The following is a 25,293-nucleotide window of genomic DNA, read 5'->3' on the forward strand; positions in this document are numbered from 1 at the left end:
CAATGAATGGGAAGTGTTTTCTTACGTTCTTCCCTGTGGGCAAAACACTGTCATATTTATTTCAGCTCAGTTATTGCTGTTGGAATTATGTTATTTGTAATGAAGAAAGTGTTCTTGCTACAATAATTAGCTGTTCAGGGAAAATAGTTTACACCTTTTCAGAGCATATGTAATTAGAACGAAGGAAATAGATTCCACACTGCTGCTGCTGTTTCATTACTGAGTAATCATTTTTATCTCAACACACTAGTCTTAGGAAAATTACTGTCTGTGGTCAGATATGCTAACATCCTCACATTTACATAGAGTGTTTTTAATAGCATGCTTTTTGAGATGGGAAAATAAATGCAGCTGAGTTTTGGGTACCTTGGCTTACTGAGAGATTGGCTGAGTTTAGAAAATCAGAGCATTTTGTCAGTTTGTAGATAGGAGATCATTAAAACAGATTTCAACAAGGAGCACACATTTGGTGCTTTATATTTCTTTTTGTCAAAGGAGATGCTTCTTGCTAGACAGAATAAAAGCTGACTGGCAACTTAGCTGTGGGATGCAAAAGCACTGTTCTCATCTTGGGAGTGCATCCCAGCTCTGTCCTGACTAATTTTCAGAATGAGACTGTGGTGCCCTGTATCACAAGTTCCCTGTGCCTTGATTTCCACCAGAAGAAAATTCTGGTTGGTCTCTCAGTCAGGGCTGGCAGAGAGGCAGAACTGCAGGGCACATTGCAGCACTCTTATCCTGAAGTTCAGACCTTACTTTGCTGTTCTTAAGCTCTGGTCTGTCTTGTTTCTTTAGAGAGAGCTTAGTGCTGCAGTTCACGTGGGGTCATTCTGCCCACGTGCAGTCTCTCCAAGGAGACTTTCAAGTAGAAAAACAACAGAGAGTTTAGGTACCTCCAGATAATTTTTTAAGCACTGTACTTTTAAAACCATTTTGGGCTTCAGTACAAATATCTGTCTAAATCCAGTTGTAGGTACTTTCTTTTGGCTCTGGCCATGTGCTCCAACTCACCTTTAATATCCACTTTCATACTCAGTACAACTGAGTAAAACTCTTGAATGCATTTCACTTCAGAAAAATCTTTACGTCCCATTGATTCCAGAGAATCTCCTGTACCTCCCTTACAGCATACATGCTCGAATGTATTATTGCATTGATACACCATTAGTAGTGAAGCCCGATAGCAAAGATTAGGTTAGACAGAAAAGACAAATAACAATTCATGAGATTGCTATGTGGTTTATAGTCTTCATGAGGTGAACATAACTTAAAGAGGCTGAGAACATTTGCACTTTGTTTGGAACCTTTATTCATACACTGAGGTCTTTTTACTTAAAGGGTCCTCTCCTCTTTGCTTGTAATGCTGAATGTCTACTGTGCACTAATTTTATATAAAATAGAATTCAGTGTTTCTGATCTGTAGAACCCTCAGTCTTGTGCAAAATAGTCAGCTCCACAGAATAGAAAACTTTTAACTTTTTGTGTACTAAAAAGCACAGTGGAAGCATGCAATGAATAGGAAGCTCATTTCTATTAGAAGACACATAATTGTGGAGAGACTTGATTTGTGCTATTTTTCTGAATAGTGTAAAGGGTTCAGATACCTTGTTCACACAATTGCTGATTCACTTGTAAGAAGTCGGGGGCTAATCTCAGCTGCTTGGCCTGTAGCAACTGTAGGGTCCACTTTCACCGGAACTACTGTCTGTTACTGGTTCCATCATTCAGCTGCTAGATTCTCATTTCTCTGTTTTTGTCACCATGAGGAATACCTGCTTGCCAAGGAGCAAAGGGGCAATTGATAATTGGGACCAACAGTAAGATATTAAAAAGAGCAAGTTACAAGTGCTGCTTTCAAAGAAACTGGAACAATAGATATTTTCCTATCCTAAGACTGCAATGAAAATGGCAAGCTTGTAGCATTTTCTAGCAGATGAGGAAAAGTCTGAAAATCACTGGGGCTATAAGCAAGGTTTCACATATTTTTTAAAGCTAAGATGATAGCATAATTTAGCTAAAGAAGCAAATCTGATTGCACAGAGTAGCTGAGAATCTGTTATACCAACAAAGCAAATGAAAGCAGTGCTTTCTTGGAATAGCACATTTATCACCACCTTCACTAAATAATATTCAACAGTTTAAATCTTGTGTGCAAAACCAGCCCAGAGCCTTGAATTTCACTAAAGAAATGAAGAGAAAACCCATTAATGAACCAGTTCACATAATCTCGCAGTATTTGTCTTTTATTTTTTGCAGGCAGTTAGGTCAGTTCTTTGTTGCATGGTATCTATCTGCCAATAGATAACTGTGGAGGTGAATAATAAGGCTGTTAAGGACCTTACTAAAGAAGCAGATTAAAATTCTAAATTTCTTTTTAGGATCCCGATAGGCCAGCAGTAGAAAGCTTCTAAATGAAATATCTGGACACTGAGGACTCTGATTCCTTCCACAAGCAAGGGTAATTGAAGCAAAAGCAAGAAAGTGTTACTACTATAATAAGAGCAGTAGATAGCCTATTGTACTGAAAGAGACATAAGAACTTCTAGTTTGAACCACGGACAAGCTGTGCTTGTGAACCCCTGACCTTCACCAGCAGCAATAGTCCTCACACAACCATGGAAGCATTATGTGGAAGTATGAAGAGGTGTGGGAGGATGAGGGCTTCACAACCTCTACACAAGAGGATAAAGTCCATAAACAGACTTGGAATCTCAGTGCTTTCAGAGTTAGCCACAAAACTCTACACTCTGCCAAGTGAAATCTCCCCATCATTTACTTCCCAAATATGCCTCCTGATTAAGTGGTCCGTTTAAAAAAGATATCAAGGCTCTGGAATGTGTTCAGAGAAGGGCAGCGAAGCCGGTGAGGGGTCTGGAACACAAGCCCTGTGAGGAGTGGCTTAGGGAGCTGAGATTGTTTATTCTGGAGAAGAGGAGGCTCAGGTGTGACACTAGTGCTGTCTACAACTGCCTGAAGGGAATTTGTGGTGAGCTGGGGGTCAGCCTCTTCTCTTAGGAAACTAGTGATAGGACTAGAGGGAATGGCCTCAAGTTGTGCCAGGGGGAATTCAGGTTGGATTTCAGGAAGTAATTCTCCAAAGGAGTGGTCAGGTGCTGGAAAGGGCTGCTCATGAAGGTGGTGGAGTCACCATACCTGAAGGTGTTCAGGAGGCATTTAGATGTTGTACTGAGGTACATGCTTTAGTGGTGAAATATTGGTGGTAGGTGGACAGTTGGACTGGATGATCTTAGAGATCTTTTCCAACCTCGGTGATTCAGTGATTCTATGATTCTATTTCTGCCACATACTTTAAAGATATAACAAGAGCTTTTTAATGTTAATGATTGGGAAGTACTTAAGCACTATCAGGATGGAAGACAAAGATGGAATAGAAAGGACTTTCTTTGCTGCAGTTTCCACCCCTTGAGTAGTAGAATTTATCTTCTGACATATGTCTACCATACTAGGAAATAAGAGGAATGCTTTTTGTGGACTCAAAACCCAGTCCCAGACTCTGATCCTTGTTAATGGCCGAACATTATCCATCAATTGTGTCAGCTATACCTTGAGATAAGAAATAACAGAAATCAGATCTGGGGAGAAACAGGGGATATTTTATTCTAGGGATGATGTACATTTATAAATGATAACTTGAAATTTATACGCTTTCTGGGGAAACTGATGTTGGCTGATTCTCTTCTGAAAAAAGCAGTGATTCATCAGAAGTTCAGAGGTTATCACTTAGTATAGAACTTGGCCCATTATCAGTTGGAAAACCAACATTACGTGCTGATTTACCGCTAGTGCCTTAGAATTAAGCGTGGCCAGGCATGTATTTTAGCAACATATCTTGATTCTTGAAAAATATTTTAAATGAAACCTCAATTACTTGAATTGAATAACTGAATTCAGAACAAGGATTTTAAAGATGCAATTTATTGGCAAAGATCACATGATGTTTTCTTAACCATTTTCTTAGCCATTCCATCAGGATGGAATAAGGATAGACTGTATGCCCACCAATCCTAGAAGCATGGAAAATGAGATGTTATTTTTGCACGCAAATCAATAGCTAAGTAGGAAATCTCAGTTCTCCCAAACTGCCTGCGAATGTAGCTGCTAATTGACTGAATTAATCTCTATCCTGTTTCCACAAAATTATATGCTTAGATTAGGGAGAGACTGGCAGAATATTGCTTTAATGAACCTCTCTCAGCCACGAACAGTTAACTGACCATTAATTTTCAGAAGGAAAGGAACAGGCTCTGCACTTATAGAGAGAGGAAAAAAAACTGGCAACAAAGGAGGCTTTTAAAGAATTATTAAAAATGTGATTAAATGCACTGATGAACATCAGAACTGTTACCCATCTGTGCATGTACTAACATTCCTTCCCTGAAATCCACCTTTGTTCATTATGCAGGCCATGAATTCTTCACAGATTTGCTTTCTGAAGGTATTAATGTTACCTGACTTTTTTTCTGAATATTTTGTATTCTAAATACAAGATCTGTCAATTAAAAATACTCTGAGCAATACTTCAGTTGACAAAATGTAGCAATATGTATGAAATAGAGAACTGTTAATGTGAAAGAAAGGTGAGTATAAGAATGAGAATAGTTCATATTTGCTTGAAAATATGTATATGCTAAAAATGAACTGGGATTTCCTCTTTTTCTATATACATAGATGAATCCTGTCGTCTTACAGTATTTACCTATGGAGTTACAGAGGGCACAGAGAAGAAACTACTATAGGAAGGCAAAGGACAGTTAAGGGTAATTGTAATAGGATTTCTATATATAGTAAGGATGTGAAGCCACTTTTAGCACTTACTCATTCTTTCCTAAAACAGGATGACAAACTGTCTGATGTTTCTTCAAGAGCATTTTAGAAGAGAACCATTTTTTAGCATTATTAGATTATTACTTAATACAGCATTTGATACCAGGCCACTAAAACAAACTTGGAACACAGATACGAGGATGAATTAAAGAAGTACAAGAAATGGAGCCTAAAATAATAAAGGCAGAGCTAGAACTAGAGCTAAAGAAGTCAAATAAGATTTCTGTATGATTTTTTTTTATCACATTTCGAACTTGAGTGACTTATGTATTTAATTTCAACTGATTAACATATATAATTCTAAAAAGATTTTACAGGTTATGGCCTAATTCATGAACTGGTAAATGTAATGAATATCTAGGGATAGGTTATGATATCAGAAAACTTATCACAGGTTTCTGCACCAGTAAAGGGACTAGGTAATTTTTATTTATCATTTGTATAGTTCCAGGAATACACATGGCATTCTATATAGTGAAGGAAAAGATCAGCTGCTGGTCTGAAGAGGCTAAAACTGTAATGAAGTATAGCACCTGAAAGCCATCATGCACAGGATAATAGTGCTCAGGACAAGATTTTCAGTGGTGTCAGTGAACAGAATATATAGTTTAGTGGCTCCTTTTTTTTCTACACAAACACATACAAAATTGAATCAACTAATATGCTTTTAAATAATAGTCAGCATTGGAGGGAACCGTCAAAGAGAATACTCAAAAGATATTATAGGTGAAAGTTTGCCATTATATCCTATTATACAGGATGGTGTTTTCAGAACTAATGAAACACCTTTATTGAATTATTATCTGCTAAATCATGAGTAAATCATGAGTTATCCCAGGATTTGCTGGATGCAGTCCACAGTTGACATGGAATACTCTCTCTGTTTTAGATATCTATTCCTTTGGTACCTAACAGGCAGGTCCAGATCCTGCTGAAATGAGATTCCCAGTCAGAAAGACTGTGGCCAAAAGTCAATGGGAATTTTGTCAGAGAGCCACATTTCATCCACTAACTCCTAGTGGAATTGGCCATAACCTCTTTCTGTAAGTTAAAAACATAGCTTAACAATTTATCAATTAATTTCTTGCTGCAGTTGTGCTTAGTGCAAGCCTGAAGGAAACAAAAGTCTGATCCCAGCAGCTACATGTGCTATTGACAAAGCTACTCCATAAAAGCATCTTCTATTGGCTGTGCATGTTTATCCTTTCCATAACACGACTTCAGTATTGTTAGTTTTGCATTACTCATTTGTGCTTTTGAATCTCAGTCTGTGTGACATAGGACAATACATTTGATTCTCCTGACCTGTCAAGGCAGAGTATGCTTAGTGACAGATAAGTCACATAAAATGCCTCTTTTGGGGTCTGTAGCAAGAAGCTGAACAGCTAACTGGCATTGCACGGATGTGAGCTGTGCGCGCACAGTGCTGGTACACAGAGATTCAGTCATCAGGCAAAGGCTTAAGGATAAATTCTCAATCAGGACTGCTCATTCTGGCTTTTAATCACGACTGGAAACAGAATTAAAGCAACAACAAAAAAGAAGTTTTAAAAAACAATTAACTTTCATTTGTTAATTCTCTGACGTAAATAAAATGTCAAGTATTTGTGGTCTCCAGCTTTTGCTCTCTAGTCTTACTAAGTCAACATCTGAATTCAAATTTTTAATGTTAGAAAAAAAGCTTTTCTAAACAATTGTCCTTGGCCAAATGTTAATGGCGTGGTTCAGGAAGCAGTCCAAATAGCCACCAAGCCTACGAGGAAGCTTTCTGATTCATTAGCGTTTGCTGTTCAGATCAGGGAAAGGGGAAAAATCTCATAGGTTTCATGCAAACTTCTCCTCACACAGCTTAGACTCAGCTTTCTTGAGGATAATCCCTTGGAAAAAAAAAAAATCCTGTCTAATTTTTTTTTGCCACTCCCTTCCCATGAGGACTGAACTCTGCAGTATGTTGTCTAATGAGAGAGTTACTTTTCATACCTGAAACGTGTGATAGGGCACAAAAGTATGAGATAGCTCCTGTTTGTGAAAGATGCAACTAGAGGGAGAAGGGACAGGGTGTTTTCTCTGGAGTATGGGAAACAAAGTCAGAAGAGGCAGGAGGAATGACAGCTGTGACAAGCCTTTCTTCAGAAGTTCTAATTGGTATGATGGGATTGCTATATCACACTCTCTAATAAAGTCTGGAAATAAATGTGAGCATAATGACACAGATTTCAAATTGAAAAAAAGCATTATACTTTCTAAATATGTTTATTACTGCAAAACTGTATCACTTAGAATTCGCTTCTAAATCATCCACATAAACATACGTGTACAGCGACAAATTGTCGCGGTACAGTGACTGCAATTGCAAGTGTAACTTCCTTGCCCAAGTGAATTTATTGCTTTGGGAAGGAATCAGACTGATGGATCTCAAAGTGCTCTATTTATCCATAGAACAAGTGACAAGCTTCTCTTCATTGTAGCCGTCTTCACATTCTGAAAAAGAGCAGTCCTGAAATTCCACCTACAGCAATGATAAATGCTTAAGATACAAGGTCAGAAATGTATTGAAATTTGTCTGGTGGCAATATCCTATTCAAGCAACTTTATATCTTTCATATTAGATGATTAATGGCCTTAGGGCTTTAGGTATGTGCTGTAGAATGACAGTTCTACAATGTAAATTTGTTCTAATGTTCAGAAAATTAAGCGTATGCTGCAGCCAATAGCAGGAAAGCTCATGTATAAGTCCATGGGGAAATATACTCCACCAACGATAGTTCAGAAAGGACATTTAATTATTTTTCTAACCAAAAGTTGCAAAAAGGAGTGAATACAGGGGTAAGCAAGGAGCTTTCAGCCCCGCTTCAGACACAGAATACTTTAACTAATCCCTAAGTTTCTCTAGCAAGTCATGTTTGTCTGTACCTCAAAGAAAAATTGCCTAGCATTTTCTCTTTAGATCTGCATCTGTTCCCAGCTCATGCCTCTCTCTGCCCTTCAGAAAACGCGGTCAATCCCCACTCTGTAGCTGTTATCTGCTGGCATTAACCACTGCTGCTGGACAGCAGGACTGAAAAGGAAGAGCTTGCTGTGACTGTGCACAAGTCTAGAGCCCAATTCCTTCCTTTCATGCCTGCACCTCACTGCACAGGTATTCTGAGCAGTTCCCCAAGACCCCTCCCACATGTCTGCATACTACAAATGTTTGCGTTCAGTTGATTTCCTCGTAGCTGGTGACTTTCTAAGTGTCCTTATGACTATAGCTTCAAAATCTTTTGAAGCTTGACTATTACTGATTTACTTCTGCCACATCGATAAAACTTACGAGAAATCAGCATTTCAGAGTTTATTTTATTATCTGTGTTGTCACTTAACAAAAAGAAAATTATGGTCTTCATGTACAATTTATGGTAATTTTGCTGTGGCTTTGTTCTTACTGTGCTAAAATCAATTTCTGCCATATCCAGCAAGTCATAAGGTGTGACTTTCAGTATTTCATATTAACATGCTGTCCTTGTACATGGAACATAAAGCTGCTCTTCAGAGTAGAATATTTTCAGCACTAAAATAAAAACAAAAACTCTCGTAACTGCTTTCCAAGTGTTATATCATTTACTTCTGACCTACTCGTGTCCTTTTATTCATTTATTGGGAGAACTTTGAAAAGTAGTAGAAAATATTGTAGCACATACAGAAATTTCTGCCTTTAACCTAGCTAGCTGAGAACTAATGCCACTGAAGACAGTAGCATAGGATTAGGTTTACCAAAGAATTAATCCTCCCAAGTTGCTGTGAATGTGGATTGCTGGAAGTACATCTTCAGTGTTATGCTTCATAGTTCTACATGCAAATCACTGCTGGTGGGAAAAAAATACGGCTTTTCTGACTAATGGCTACAAAAATTGAGCCTAGAACTTAAGCATTAAGAAAAAATATTTGTAGCCCATTGACTTCTAGTGATAGACTGTGCAATCTGCATTAACACGTTGAAGCTGCAACCCAACCCAGCACCAAGGGCAGGTATCTGCCACGTGTTCTTCAGCTCTACTGTGGTAAATGTGAGAATGCCTCTAGTTCAAATCTAATCTGCCTTGGCTGCAGTGATTTGGTGACAGCAGAGTTCAGGATCCTGAGAAGAGAGATCAATGTAAACAGCGGAACCACAACACAGGATGTCATGATAGGCACTTTGTATATATATATATAAATAAAATAATATAAATTAAATATATGAATAAACAGCCTGTATTCTTTTCACATATCATCGAGGAAGGAGAGACAGCCTTGAAGATAAAACGTGTCCAGTAGAGCTAGTTGATTATTTAAGTTAAAACCAGGAAATTCCACTTAAATATAAGAAAATCTTTTTCTTTTTTTTTTTTTCTCTTTCACTGTGAAAATGGTCAAACAGTGGAACAAATTTCCCAGAGAGGCTATGAAGTCTGATCCTGGAAACAGGCAAAATCTCACTGGACACAGCTTGGAGCAACATGCTCTAGTTGACCAGGTCATGTTGCCTGTTCTGAGTGAAGGTTGAACTAATGATGATAACCCAGAGGTCCCTTCCACCCTTAATGGTTCTGTAAAATTCTGATTCTAACAGAGCTCGATGAGTTTATTTTTGGCAAGGATGTGACAATGGAATCTAGCATGAGGATATCCCACTGAATAATATGAAATCCCTTTGTAACTGTAAGGATTAATTATATATTTCCCATATAGATCCTCTATAAGCTAAGAAAAGGTTAATATACTGTACTATTTGATCTTAACTTTTTTTAAATAGATGATATGCAGATTAATGATTATGTGAAGTATAAGGACATCTCATGGACATCAGAATTCAGATTCATTACACCTAAATTTCACACCCTTAATTCTGATGGATCCATTTAAAAGCGTTGTCACAGTGGTGACCTCCTAAATTTAGTGTAGAGGAAAGACAGACACTCTTTTACAGTGCCTGTGGTAGTACCTCCACATGTGAGCATGTTCAAATGCCTGGAATGTGATGAACAGTAAAGAACTAGTAAAGTACCTCCAGGCTTCATTCAATTTTCTTATTCAATATCCTTATTTTGACAACATTATCTAGATAACTGTACATAGCAATCAGTCTTGAGACTTTTATTTTGCTTTTTCTGTGCAGGAATGTGGTGGTAAAATCTAATAATGATCTTCTTCCCTCTTTCTGTCTGTCCTGTTAATGCTTGGCCTTGGTAAAAGGGTATAAACAAGAGTATGATATTACATTAAAAACATTTCTGTATAACTGAATTTGCAGCAGAATTGACTGCGTTGGAAGATCTCCACTCCATCTTCCTCACAAATAGAGCTGTAGAAAGAAGATCAAGTTGGTGAACCAAATCAGAAAATACTGTGAATTGACTTTTTTTAAATAAAAAACACAACAGAACTCCAGAAGGAAGTGATCTGATTATTTTATCATTTTGAATGAACAAAGAATCACACTGTGTTTATTATGTATCTGTCCAAAATCCGTACAGTGCATGGTTGTCTAACATGGAACATATGCATGTTCATTGTTGTTTTGAGCTGTTCTTTCTTGCCGTTTCCCATAGGTGGGATTTTTGCAGATGTCAGTAGGCGCTGAGAACACTGATGTAACTGCCAGTACAGGTCTGAGCAGTGTTAGCAAATGTACTTTGGCAAAGCAATATGCAGTAAAAAAGAAACTTAACAGGACACAATGCGTAAAAGACACAGAAAAAAAACACTGTTCTCCAGTAGAAAATTTCCAGCCCAGTTCAAATGTCTGCTGTGTGCTCTTAATTACTTTAAAAAGCACTAGCAATCCAAATTAAGCTCCAAGAATATGTTTGACTCAGGCTTCCAGAGCTGACATAAATTCATTAAATCTTCTAAATCAATCCGCTTTGTCACTTTTGGCACATCTGCAATTTTTTGTATAATAAAACATTGCATGAAGGGCTTAGTAAATTGAATTTAGCACCATGCCAACAATGTAGCCCAAAACACCAAATGATACTAAATGAAACCTTCTTTTAGATTTGAAAATCTTTAACGGGGCTCTATCTTTGTAGAAGTGTGCATACATACAAATATGTGTTTATATTTAAAATACATGTATGAATGTTGACAAGTGCTGCATTTGAAATGTGGGTGAAGATAAGCTTTGTTCTCCTCTTCAAACACACACACAAAAGGAAATGGTGGAAAAAAATGAACTCAAACCCAGTTTGGGCTTTTGGAGATAAGCTGGAATCATACTGGAAGGATACTTATAAGGAGAGCAAAAAGAATTCATCTTACTGCATGGAAGAGAAATTAGTTAGAAATGTATTTTCGCCATCTGCTGCTCTCATGAAATCTAGGGATTTGTAAACAACAGTTTTGTGTAAGAGTAAATCTGAGATTTGGTGACTGTGCTGCAGATTCTGTAATCTTGAGACAATGTTCTGATGTTTTAGATGTACATTTTGTACATTTTAGATTAAGTATCTAAAAGACAGCTACAAGTAGTCTGAGCGGATATCTTTGTCCTCTTCATCTGTACAATACATGAATATATGAACAGCTGTGGACATCTGGAATGTAATCTTGGTAAAAGAGGGATGAAATGATGATTCAGATACTCTCAGTCTCTTGCTTGTGATTCAAACTTCCCCTACCATGGCAAAATACTAACACTTAGAGTTGTAAGCAGATATCTTCAAATTAAGCCCACAGTGAGGGAAAGTATTTGACTGTTAGTGGGGACCACCACAAAATCAGGTATGAGAAGTGGTTCATCATATGTGAAATTCCTGCTTCTACACTACTTGGTCATCTGCATGTATCCTGGAAAGATGCCGCCCTTTGTTCTGAACTGCATTATTCTATGTGTCACAAAATACAAATGCTTTCAGAAGTCCCCAATTTTTTTTTTTTTTCATGTATCATCTCTGTGGTAATGCTGGGAGCAATTGCAGTGGTTCCCAGTTGCATCTTTACTGAGAAGGAAGCTCTTGTTTTCCCAGGGACTATTTATGCATCATAACACTGACAGCAGTTAAGCATTCTACCATTTAAGAACCCCGGGACCAAGCGTAGTCATGTAACATACTTTTAACCATAAACTATACATAATATTTTTATTGTTGTTTTATTCATGACCAGGCAGAGTGTCTTTGCATCCAAGAATCATTTTAAAACTAGGAAAATCATTCCCAAAAATGTGTTAAGAAAAAGCAGTATGAGTAATGCATAAATCCAAATTTCTGATCATAATGGAATTCCATTGGTCTGGAACTGGTTTTATTCTTATTAAGAGTCTTGATTCTTACAACCAGCAAACGCTGCTCAATATCTACTCAAGAGCCCTTCCTTCTCCAAGTGAGTTCACTTCACAGCTGTGCAGATTTGGAATAAAGAAGATTCTTTGTGGAAGGCCCTGCGCCTTGACGTTGCAGAGTCATAGGCAGCCCAGACCACTTGGGCTTTGGTGAATGTCCCACAGAGAAACTAGCAGGGGAAATCTGCTTAAGTGGCCATAAATATTTAATAAACTCAATTCAAACGGCATCTGTCAATCCGACAATGTTCATGAGCATCTGTTGTCCTCTCAGTTTGGCAGTCAGTTAAGTTTATGATACCAGATACCAAAGCCCTTGCTTCACTGTTCAACACTATAAATAACCATGCATGCAAGCAATTGCTTAAGCTTTCATCAATAACATACATGCCCCTATGTATAATACATATATACATATATATTTGTCTTCTTGTCTATCATCATAATATCAGCTGTTCTGCAGATCAGCTGTAGAAGTCATTAATAAGGCATTTGTTTTGAAAGGATTCAGAAGTTCCTTTCCTGACTACATTAAGGTCATTAAGGTCTCTGCTTTTGTAGATGCTGTAGTTAAGATAGATACCCCCACACAATATAAGTTATGAAGATTGTCGTTTCATACAGATTTCTGAAGGGGAGGCTTATGAATTGCTAAACAAGAATTTTAATGATCTAACAAAATACAGTGAATGAAAAGATAGTGCAGTGAAAATAACTACTAATGTCAGTTTTCCAGCTGGGCAGGCTAGTGGAGAGCAGAGGAAAAAGATGATTTGCAGTTTGTTAATAGGCTTTTCTCCAAATGGGGTACTTACAGCTTCTTTCTCCCAGGGAAGATGCATAAAATAAATACATTCATGCTTTTGTATTTTTGCAGAATTTCTGCAAACAGGTGCCTTTCGGGAGACAAAGAATGAACAGTCAGCAAAGAGGCCATATGTATGTAATCGTATGCAAGTCTAATAAAATAAATTAATTAATTGTATATTTTTAACCAAGTAAAGAGCACTTAATGCTGCGTGCTGCTCAGAATTCACAAAGGCACTGATTCACTTCAAAGTCACTCATAAAAAAAGCAATACAAAGTAGATATTTTGTGGTATTAAGGCCTGACCAGTAAGAGTAGTGCTCCCATCTTCCTATCTCTCCTTATTTCTTTTTTTATTTTTAATTGCATTCATTCAGAATAAACCTTAGTTTAGATCCAAACAAGTCTGCCAATTGTCTGTAAGGAGTCCACTTTAAAATGAATTACATTGTCTCAGCAATGCAATGTGAATAGTAGTAAATAACAAATTATAAACAAAAGAAATTATCTGATGCCACAGAATCATGCCACGTGAATCGCTGCTTTGGAGAGATAATGTGGTTATGCCTAATGCTAACAGTTGGTCCAATGTAGTATCATCTACCTAACTATTCAAAAATTGATCAGAAGAATATCAACATGGAGCCCTAGGCTGTGGCCAGCTCACCCCTGAGTGTGTGTGCATGCTAGGACATTAACAATTGCTTTATCCTTGTGTAAGAATGAGAAGGGACAGGGTTTTAGAAGTTGTTTTTGTGCTGTGATTTAAATGGGAACTGACTTCTGAAAGATCAAAATCTGAGTGCCAGACATAATTAACTGATTGTCATAAGACCAACGCAGAGTTGGCAGCTATCACACTTGGGAGTTTTTGTAGAATTTTGATACAAGGGGATAATTATAGCTAGGAAAAATGAGGCAGTAGATATTCCATGGCCCTCCACCAGGAGCTCTTTGCATTTGATTCTCTTGAAAACAGCTGAGATCCAGTAAGGCTTAGTCTTGCCATCTAGTTTTCAATTTCAGGACCTAGCTGAAAGTTCTGAAAATTCATGGGTTATCAAAAATTAAGGCAATAATTATGCAGAACAACAAATACATTTCATAAGCTTATTCCCACAAAACTTCTGACCCACTGAATAATAAAATGACTACATTTTCTAAGGTAACTATCTGTATATTTGCCGCTTCTTTTCTAGCTTGTAATATCTAAATAGTATTTCAAGAAAAAAAAAAATGAATCACTATTTAAGCTAGATATCTCCCTTACAGAAATTTGTACAGTACAAATTTTAAATTGTACAGTACTGATTTTAAAATTTTATTGCTGCCCATCATAATTCTACCAAAACACTCTAAAAAGTTCTTTTTAGAAAATATATAGAACCAGGTGGCCAAAATTCATTCACAGCAAGAATTGCATGCTACAGTTTAATCTCTCATCACCAATGGACCAAAGCTTATGTTTTTTAAGTAATAATATGCTAATTCCAACGTCTGGTACCAAGAGGTTAATATGATGTCACTGCATTAGTAATTATCACTAAGACTGGCTTGCACATTAATGGAAAATTGATGAAACTGTTTAGAAAATTTAATGTCTTCTGAAAAAAACATACAGTTCATTCTTAAACTAAATCTGATAAGCGAATAATTTAAGCCATTTGTCAAAATCAAAAGCAAATGGAAACTTCAAAATAAATATGGCTTTTCTTTTCAGCCTCAGAGTTAGAAACTAAATGAATTTTATTAAAAGAACAGTTCTTTGTACTGGGGAGGGAATTCTGGCTTTTTCTGTTTGATAGGATATTTCAGAGCAGTCATGCTTTCCTTTGATATGAAGAAAAATACTTAATCATTTCAACCCAACTTCCAGATCTGGTGTGCTCTTTAGTGACCCTACTGATGTTGCTTATGTTTAACACTTTAAAGTGATTTTATTCGCATGTTTTCATGTCCATGTTGATGCTCATCATATTGGAATACTGACTGTAAGTGAAAAGATGAGAAGATGAAAGTGCATCTGTTACTCACATTCTCTGCTGGCACCATATTACTGTTTGGATCTCTGATTTCCACTGAGAGAGATTTGGAAGCTGCATTTCTCTTTTACGATTTCTCATGCCTTTAGGGGAATTTCTTACCCAAACCATGCTGCTCTGAAACAAGCCTCCTGCTGATAAAAATCCATAGAAATTGCTTTTTATCTTGTCGAGTTACATATAGGATGCTTCCCCCTACAGATGTATTAAATATGCACAGTAACATCACACAGTTGCTATATGAATGCTTTCTCTCATAAATCAGATTCAGTGTCAGATTCTAGCTGCAATATGTACATTTGAAAACATATTTGTGATAGTGATGGAAGTGTCTGTTCTGGGTGAGCCTGAGAGTCAAGACAATCTTACATGAGTCTCCGTTTTAGAGGTGCAAGGAGGGGCATCTACAGCAATAGGGCTCTGTGCAGGGGCAGATGTCTCAGGCAAGTGTCCTTGTTCCTTTTAGATTTCAATGTTTTGTTCATATTGTTCTTCTGGAGTATATTATCAAGAAAATTGGTTTCATTTCAGAGGGCGATGATTACCTGTCTCCAGAGAAAGCCTGGAAGTGAACTGAGACTTGAAAATGAGACAGGGTTTGTCATTGGAGCATATATGCATCCACTGACTGATGTTAGGAGTGGTGGAGGATGGTATATTTCCCCAAGTCACTGTAAGTTAATATTCCTATATGTCAAACTAGATTGTTCTGAAATATTAACATTATAAGAGAAATTGAGGTATTATAGGGTCTGTTAGAGGTAAGATAAGCAAGAGCTCAAAGATGAGGAATGTTTTCTTAGATGCTGACAAATTCAATTCACAACTGAAGATTTTAAAGATTTAAATTTTAAAGAGCACCTCAATTGTTCCTATGCTGCATCTTGTATGACAGCGAAGGCGGTATTGCTATTTATTTGCTTTCAGACTAACATCAACTTTTCTATCAGAATGTCAAACATTGTGCTGAAAACAACAAATCACCTTCTTCTCATTTCTTATCCTTCAGAGGATCACGGAACAATTATAGGAGCATGTACTTCCATGACTACTAAGATAAATCATTTTGCAGAAAACAAACCACAGCCATGGTGCTGTTGCTATTTTACTATTAATAGCAGTGAAATATATCAATGTCTCTTTGCTTATAGAGTAAAAAAAGGTATTTTCCTACTAACAATATGTTTCTCATTATATTATTTACAAAAATATAGTTGCCCATCAAGGGTGAAGAATAAAACAGAAGCCACTGCAATCTGCAAGATCAAAAATAATCCTTTTGGAGAACATAGCTGTATGTTTCATCTCAGATGTATCATTATAACAGTATATACAAAATATTGCGTATATATATATATTTATAGAGTGGATGGATCCAGCTTATCCGAGGTATAATTTACTTGGGCCTGAATTATACTGTCCTTTTCAAGTATTGCATGATTCTCTATAAATGACTAAAGTCACATGGTTTTGTCATAAATATTCCACAGTAAAAAACATACAAAAAATATTTACTTTAATTATTAGTTCTAATGGACTAATAACCTATTTTTTGTCTTTATGACTTTCTCATGCAATGCTATCTGGCATCATAAAGATAGTGCAAATTATAGAATACCAATGCCTTTACAGTAAGTTCTTTTTTTTCTGGTGGTTGTTTTGATTTGCTTTCTTTGTTTGTTTGTTGATCTTTTTTCTAATCTGGCTTTCAAGAAGTGGAAATAGGCCTTTGTATAATTTCTGCTCAGATACGAGCAGTTGTAATTACTCCAGGACCTCCATTCCAAGTCTTTACAATTGTCAGCTGCTGGCAGCTAAAAAAAAAAATGTATTATGAAATTGTCACAAGGGAAAATTACATCCTAAAGCAGAGCTGGAGTATTAAATATTTGTGCTATACTCGAGGGTTCTTTGAAGATGACTTTTATTGTCCACACCTTTGCTGCTAATAGCCAGGTTGTATCTGTTATTATGTGGAAAAAAAAATATTTTCAGATTTATTTCTTATCTTAAGCTTGATGAAGCTGTAAAAACTCTGCTATACAACTGAAGTTTCCTCTGGGGTTTCTGTGGTTGACAGCCAGTTGAACAATCAGGAAGATTCAGCAGACACTTGGGTCCTTCTATTGCAGCTATTCAACACTGATTTCCACTTCTGCAATCAGCTCCCTATTGTCCATACATTTGTGGAACACCTGTGTCTAATCATAAGTCATATCAGGGTCAGGTATTGTATTTCCTTCTATTATTTCATATTCTGCTTGGCTTCCAGAAATGGCCACACTGTGAGGAGGTGGAGCCAGTGGTACAGGACTCATGGAATTTAGACACCAGCTTTCTACAGTTCTCATCACAGTGCATTCAGATCATGAATGTGGACTAAAACCAACTCACCTATGGCTCCACTTAACAGTCAAAGAAATAGTCACAGTGTGTGAGAATGTGAACATGCAGAACTCAGTAACACTTTGTGCTTCCTTGGTGCAATGCTCTCTCCAGCTGGGGAAGGTCTGTTTCCAAGAGAGATCTTGATCTCAATGGTCAGAAAAAAATTTAAAAAAAAGTTAATAAAAATAATAAAAAAACCTTTCTGCTTTGGTTCATGTGGGCACAGCTATCACCTAAACTAGGCAACATGTTTCTCCTCCAGGGTAGTATGCCTACACAATATAATTAGTATGAACTGCAGTCAAATTCTAACAGTTTCTCAGGGAATTTCATCCAAGTGAGCGAGATGGAACAACCTGAAGATAAAATCTCTGATGCAGTTCAGAGCTCAGCACACACTCCAATGAGAGATGTTGTCTCTCTGCTGAACTAATGTAAGTTCTCAAGTGTTAAGATACCAGCAAAGTAGAACCAAGAAGCTAGGTCTTGATATTATAGCAATGGATATTGCCACAGAAGGTAAAAGCCAAAAAAAATAAAAATAAAAACCTATCGCATTCTCGGTCCGCTGCTGAAATTCAAAAAATGATTCTTTATGAAATTATATAAATTATTTTATATATGCTTTTCTGATATAATCAAATACAATTTTTAAAGGGCTGTTGTCTTCCATACAGGTTTCAGAATAAGTATACATGCATATCTTAAATCTTTCTCAAATGATGAGAAAAATCCAAATATTTGAATAGAATCGCATCACTGATATTCAGTTGAGTGTGAATGTTTCAGATCGTTTACAGTATTACTCTTCATGGCTATAGAAACTGAAATAATATTATCTTAGTCATTTATGAAGCAGAGAAGATAATTCATCTCTCACATCTTGGAATTTTCCTGAGGCATTGAGTAAAAATTGAATGCTCCATACTGTTCTCTAAGTCGGTTCAGGGAGCCTTCCCATGCGATAAAGACTGCTGTAATAAAGTTATTAAATTTTTAGATGAATGTCCATATAATCCCATCAGTTCCTCTTTTGTCCTTTTTAAATCCTACAGTACATTTCCATAAGGATGATTTTCAAAGTTGCTTAGCAGCCAGAGCTCTTGCTAAAGCTTCCAGGGGCTTTGGTTGGACAGAAAATCAGCAGGCTATGCCAAGAGCATAAAATAAGTATTTTTACATTCATATGTACTCATTCTATGGGAAACAAATGGTTTTTCACTAAATATATGTTTTGAGTACAGGAATATTGCGTGTCAACAGCTGCATGATAAAACAGAGACATCTACTGGTTAAAATACAGAATAGGACAAAGATTTTAAGTCTTTGGAGGAACACTAGAATATGGCTTGACAGACTTCCTTCCTTTACTTCTTCACTCTACTACCGAGGCTTAAAATTTGGTTTTCTTCAAATATTCAGTCTTCTTTTCCTTGGGGATCAGCAAATCCCAAGTAAAGCTTACCAACATACTCAAACTTGTGTACTCCATCCAGTTCAAGGCAATAGCAAAATTTCCTTTGATTTCCTGAGAATAAAACTAGAGCCCATGGCACAAGTAGAATATGAACATTTGAAGCCTAACAGATATTTATAAAACCTGTCTTCTCTGGAGAATAGTGAACATTTTAGACTTGTTTCTGGTCAGTCCCCAGGAGAAAAAGGGCATTTCTTGAACACCCTATTCAGCACCTGCCCAAATTGTTCCTACTAAAGCTAAGCATAAATTTTTACTTTAATGGAAGGCTTGTGTAACTTAAAGGCATGTTCCCATCTTGTATGTGTTTAGTCTGAGCTCACTACAGATGAGCAATCTAGTAATATAGCATGATTATCCAATAAAGCCTCTATATATCATAGAAAAGAATCAAAAAAGCAGAGTTATTACTTGATACTAACTTCCTGCAGCTTCGTTTAAATACAGGTCATACAGGGAAAGAATCTGAACAGTTTAGGAAGTAATTCAGCCTTTCGTGTGCCATTCATAGTCACTTGGGGTGCCAGGTTCTACCATCTCTGTGTGTCATCCAGTTTGGTGTAATGGCTATCTTGGCATGGTTCTGTAAGTCTTTTCTGAGACTGGAATACTTAGTGTATTGCTTAACATCCAACACCGCCAAAGAACTGTTCTTAATATAATGCTACCTTTGCAAATTTTGTCTGTGTAGCCACAATAGGAGATAAAACTCCTGACAGCATATCTTTCAAAGTCACTGGAGGAAATAAGCTTTCTTAACCATATCAATGGCAAACTTGAAAATGAGGGTAAGAAAATCTACTCAGAATACATAGCTCCATTCCCAGATTCATCCCAACAATTTTCTCATGATAGCTCTACCAGCAGTGTGTTCCCATGGGTAAAAGATCCAAAAATAGCACAGCATGTCAGGCTTCATTCTGAGTAAAATTTGGCTATCCTCTACATAAGTTTACAAAAGACTCTGACTCCTGCTCCTAATTATTTGGAATTCCAGTAGATGCAGAATTTATACGATTAGAAATTAATAAACATTAAATTCAGTACCAGTAACAGCAATAAGATCTGTCTAAACCCCATTTAGATTATTTGGATCTGGATGTGCAAGATTAATATTTACTACACCATCAGACGATCTCTGAGTGTGTTCCTGGCTTAGGCTTTTCTTACTGTATTCTGTTTCCACCAAACTGCCATCTTACCTATCAGTGGTAAAACCTGTACTTCCTGAGATACATCCATTCAAACAGCAGTGAGAATAAGGCCAAAGTGTTATAAAAGATCCATCATCAAGGTTCCTGAAATGACTTGTGGTAGGCAAACCCAACTATTTTAATGATTTCTTCAGCTGCTCTGGATTATGGTAGGGAAAATGAGAATTTGAATTCCATGAAGTTATTCAGCAGACTGCTTTCTACTATATTATTCCAAAAGTATTCACTCAAGTTCTCCATTTGATTTTTGATTATACTGATACTTAAGCTGCAATTGACAATTTCTCCCAATTTCTCCCAATAAAATTAATTCTTTCCAGGACATGCAAAAAATGAAAGGCTGGTAAACAGGTGTGTCTTGTCTTCCTCTAGATCTCTTATCTATTTAGTTAGTTAGTTCCTTCTTTATTTGTTTGTTTTTATTACTTCAGGACGTAGTCCCAAAGTCTTTGAGGCATGAAATGTATCTAACCAACAAAGTAATGTGTGCTACAATATGATAGCATCCTAAAATTTGATGTATGAAGAGTACATATATTTCTGTTGAAGCTACAGTTATTATTTTTAATGCAATAAACATGAACTTATCTAATAATGAGAAGTATATTGTGTATATTGTCTGTAGAAGTCTAAAAGGTTATAGGGAAATGGGAGAAAGAAAGGGTAATAGCTTTACAGATAGATAAAAAATAAAAAAGTTAAGCTATGCAGGCCTTCAACTAAACATGAGGAAGAAACAGACAGGATTCTTTTCCCTAACAATTTCACTGGTTCTGCAAGTGTGGGAAATATTGGCATGTGCTTCATATAAAATATAGATTGATGTAGGCATTTTACATAGAGCTGCAATTCTGACATATATATAGAAGTCATGAAGCCAAGTTAGAAAAACTATTTTAGAAGCGTGAGTAAAGATTATGTCTGACTTCTGTGCCTGTCATAATTTCAAATAAGGCTGAGTAGTAAATCTCTCTGATAGATAACAGAAGTCCTCAGGTGGGAGGTCATCTTTTCTCACTGAATATTGCTAGAAGGCAGTCTAAGTCAATTATAGAAAGACAATAGAATGAGAATAGTGTAACAATAATCTCAACCTGGTTGTCAGCAAATTAGACTGAAGTGTATGCTACAGGTTAATAATCTGAGGTCTCAACTGTAAACAATTTCTATTAAAACTAAATGGTAAATATAAATAGTGAGAACCAAGAGAACAAATTTCTTCTTTTTATAGTATCTCTTTTTGAGAAGTTACACTCAGCTTTCTATTTTAAGTTGATGGTTAACATCAAAATAAATCTGTATGCTGGATCTGACTATTTCTCCCATTATAGGGATTGAAAAACCTATAATAAAAGTTCTTAAGGCTAAATTATTAATTATGGGTATTCTGTTGTTGTTTGTTTGTTTCCAAGCTGTTATTAATAATTAAATAATCAATTAATAATTAAAGAATTGTACCAGCATTATCTTTATTTTTTTCTATATAATATTTATAATTATTATCTTTTCAATACCTTCCCGTATTTAAGGTGATAGGAGAAAACGCTTCTGCACCGCATGTCGGTGCATGGCGTTTGCATCCTACGGTGCCAGCTGCCTGAGTTCAGCACCCTGGCTGGGGACAGCTCCTCTTCCAACCTCTCTGCGGTCCCTTCGGTTGGCTGGGGAGCGCCCGGTTCTTCGGCCCTTTGTTTTTGTGGGTTCTTTCTTGGCTTTGTTGTTGATGATGATGATGATGATTCTGCTTGGTTGCTTGCTTGGTTGCTTGTTTAAAATGACACTCTTGATAATGGAGGCAACGTTTCATGCATGCAAGGAGTTCAAAACAGATTTCACAGATTAGACTGCCAGGAAAAGGTTGTAGAACTGTAAACCCTTCATCGTGATGAAAATTCTGAAGTTTAGTACACTTGTGGAAGTATTTATCATCTGCTTAGAAAATTAGACAGCTAGTACAAAACATAACCTCAGCATAAGAAGCATACCAATTGTGATCATCAAAAGGTTAAGAACACTTGTGAATAAAGATAGGTAGGGGTTTTATTAAAGACATTTCATCTGTTGTTTGATGCATCTGGATGCCTTTTCTTACACATAGGCAAATTGTTTCATCTAAAAATAATAATATTTAGGGAAGTAAAATGAAACCTCCAAAAAGCTCTGCAGACAGAATTATTCTATAAATAATGCCTTTTATATGACTATTGAAGTTAATGTGTGTGTGTCTTTTACCTGTGCTGTGGAGTTAAATCTTTCCTGTTCTTACACAGAAGATATATTATAACTGATTTCATCTGTCCAGCTGAGATGGCCTTTTGCTGTTCAACAAAAAATATTAGAACTGACTTGATATGGCTTTTAATCTATGTTAGCAAATCTGACAATCGGTGTGAGTAATAAACAGTATTCAGGTTTCTCTCCGTTCGTACTGTACTGAATTTGTATTATTCTTCCCAATGTAGACAGCCTTCATCTGTGATTACCTGTGGTCTCTCATCTTTGCCAGTCTAACAGTTCTCCACTTATCATCCTAATCCCGTGCTCACAGTTATTTATAGCAGGTTTCATCAGGCCTGTGCTGGCTGCTGAAGACACAGCTAACAGTGAAGGCTCATAAACCATTGCTTAGCAGTGGTGTATAGTACAATCTCTCTGGTCTCCAAGATCTTTGTCGCCACTTTTAGTTACAATGTTTAGTAAACATATCCTGCAAACTAAACATGGATTTCTATTATATAGCTAACATAGCACTAGTTTTCTGGTGAACTTCGATGGTCCCCATATTCGAATTCATAAAGGCTCAATCTTTATGATGCTCTCAGAGCTCTTATTTTGCCATATTATCGATCCACTGGAAGACTGTGTTATACAAAACCACTTCCTTACTCAGCCATAATCAAATGCTCAAACCCATATTTTACTAAATCCTGACGCTGAAAGTCCAGGTGGTGCAAACTCCAAAGTAATAGTAGTCATTAATAAAATGCATTTTATTAAATTTAATTTATTAAATAAATTTAATAAATTAATAAAATCTCTCCACATAGTGCAGGAGAGATGTATTCTAAGACTGTTACCTTAATAACACAAACACAAAATGTAACAATGTAGCTGTAGCAGAATGAAGGAGAAATGTATTTTATTACATTAATTTAAAGCAGAAGTACAGGATCTTACTAGGGTGGAACTACCAATGAACTTCTGAGGATATGATAGGAAACTTATACGAAGCTAGTCATGAAATCTTCAATGAAAATCTCCCATACACCTACACTAAGTTTTAAAGGTGACATTCATCCCAATGCAAAGAGACAAAAAGAAAAGACTTATCCGGGCACTAAGTCCCCAGATAAGTACAACACCAAGAGCTTAGCTTTCATACATAGTTGCTGATGTCAGGCTTAATGAATATCCTTAAAAGATCAATGCAGAACAGTTTGATGGATTCCTTAAAATTATTAATAATAATAATCCAGAGAAAAGTGGAAATGAAAGGTCAGAATTCTAAATAATATCATCAAGGAAGGAGATGAAGAGCAGCAGAGGGAAGCTGGTCAGCGATTACACATGCTGTCAGAGCTATTATCAGATATGTTCTTCAAAGGGCAATTGTGATAGAGCTGTAAACTGAATTAAATCTGTGGTGTTCTGTTAAATTATTCCCCTGTCCTCCATCTTATTTTTCAAAAATTAAACGCTGTTCTGTGTGGACTCTTAGATCTATTCTACGCATTTGCAATCAGAAGTTATGCTGGAAAGGTAAAAAGAGATGAAAGGTGTACTCTGAAGCAGTAGAGATGCACGAACAGTGCTGTCTTATGACATATTTTTTGCAGTCTGGCCAGGAACAGCAGTGGCAGCTGCTGAAGGCAGTGCCATGTTGCTGAACTGAAAGGTGTTATTGAATGGTAAAATGTCCTTGTACTTACTCAGGTTGTACAAACATAAAAAGTGCTGGTACTTAGCACTGCTGAAATAAAGCCCTTTCACCCTAAATATCTACTGACTCATGTTCAACCTTGAAATTCCTTGTAGTATAATGTTTATAGTTAGAAGATGGCTCCATGTGTTGCTGCTTCCATCAAAATCTTGTTTGGATAGTGCCAGTTACCAAGGACCAGACACACACAGATTTAGGTAGATGTACAATATAGCTAATAGAGCTCCTATGGAGCGAAACTTTTCATTCCATTGCAAACTCAATACCATCATCTTGAGATGTGAAAAAAATAGAGAGCGAAGGAAAGAGGGAAAGAATGTGTGTGAGAGAGGGAGAGCTTCATTTTTTAGAATTATACCATTCTTTCATTTTGTGGTGAGTGGAGTTAAGCTGGATGCAAACAGGGATCTCTGTTGCAAACTAAGGACACTTATACAAGATGCAAGTGTGGTATCTCTGAACAGCCTACACCAACTTCAGCTATCTGCCCAAACGTAGATCTAGATACTCCTTTCACAACAGCAGACACGTCTGAGAATGTATAGGTAGTTGCAGCTAAGTGCTCAAGAAACTTGGTGAGTTCTCCACAAATGGTTGTCTACTTATAAAAGTCTTTAAGGAGCAGAACAATGACTATTTTGCCTGTTTTGCTTTTTGCTAAAGCCCAAGATAAAGATACTGCCAGAACACTTTATATGAAGACAATGCCATAAAGTTAAATGTAGAAGAGGGAGAATATGTAGCAGCCTGATGAATTTCAGTGTCTGTAGAGACTGAGATTTGAAAAGTAGTGAAACTATTGCTGTCTGTTATTGAATAGCCTAGATCTTATCCTAGATCCTAACCTGGAATAAAATTAAGGAAACAATGCTGCTAATACCTAATTACAGTTTGAAGCCTATGCTAATTATATATACTGCCTTGGCTGTTAGATATGACTCAAGTGATTATTTTTTCCTGAGCAGCTGTGCTTTAGTGTGAAACCTAATGTATACTTTTTCTCTGCTTTATATAACAATTACATTGTTATATTGGTTATGTCAGAAGCCTTTTCAAAATGTCAGTAGTTGCAGAACTGCAAGGAGCAATTTGAAGCCTATTCTATTATACCTGTATTTTCTGCCTCAGCTTGCATGCTCATTCTGTACAGAAATCCTTACAGTGCTTGCAATAATGAGCAATGAGATGAAAAAGTATATTGGATGGATGCACAAGAAAAAAAGCCTTTAGTGGGTTTGGTGACAACTTAATACTGGAAAGCCACAATGCTTTCAGG

The 25,293-nt window shown here is 36.6% G+C and overlaps 1 protein-coding gene across 1 annotated transcript in view; it reads right to left on the minus strand.

The window, feature by feature from the left end:
* Positions 1-22,859, minus strand: part of SBSPON (somatomedin B and thrombospondin type 1 domain containing) — a 33,545-nt gene extending 10,686 nt beyond the window's left edge. The window contains exon 1 of the mRNA XM_003205113.3: positions 22,822-22,859. Coding sequence (XP_003205161.2) covers positions 22,822-22,859 — 38 coding nt within the window. The remainder of the gene's footprint in view (positions 1-22,821) is intronic.
* Positions 22,860-25,293: the final 2,434 nt, after the last annotated feature.

Source organism: Meleagris gallopavo, chromosome 3 (genome assembly GCF_000146605.3).
Source record: "Meleagris gallopavo isolate NT-WF06-2002-E0010 breed Aviagen turkey brand Nicholas breeding stock chromosome 3, Turkey_5.1, whole genome shotgun sequence".
In the NCBI taxonomy this organism is placed as follows: Eukaryota; Metazoa; Chordata; class Aves; order Galliformes; family Phasianidae; genus Meleagris; species Meleagris gallopavo.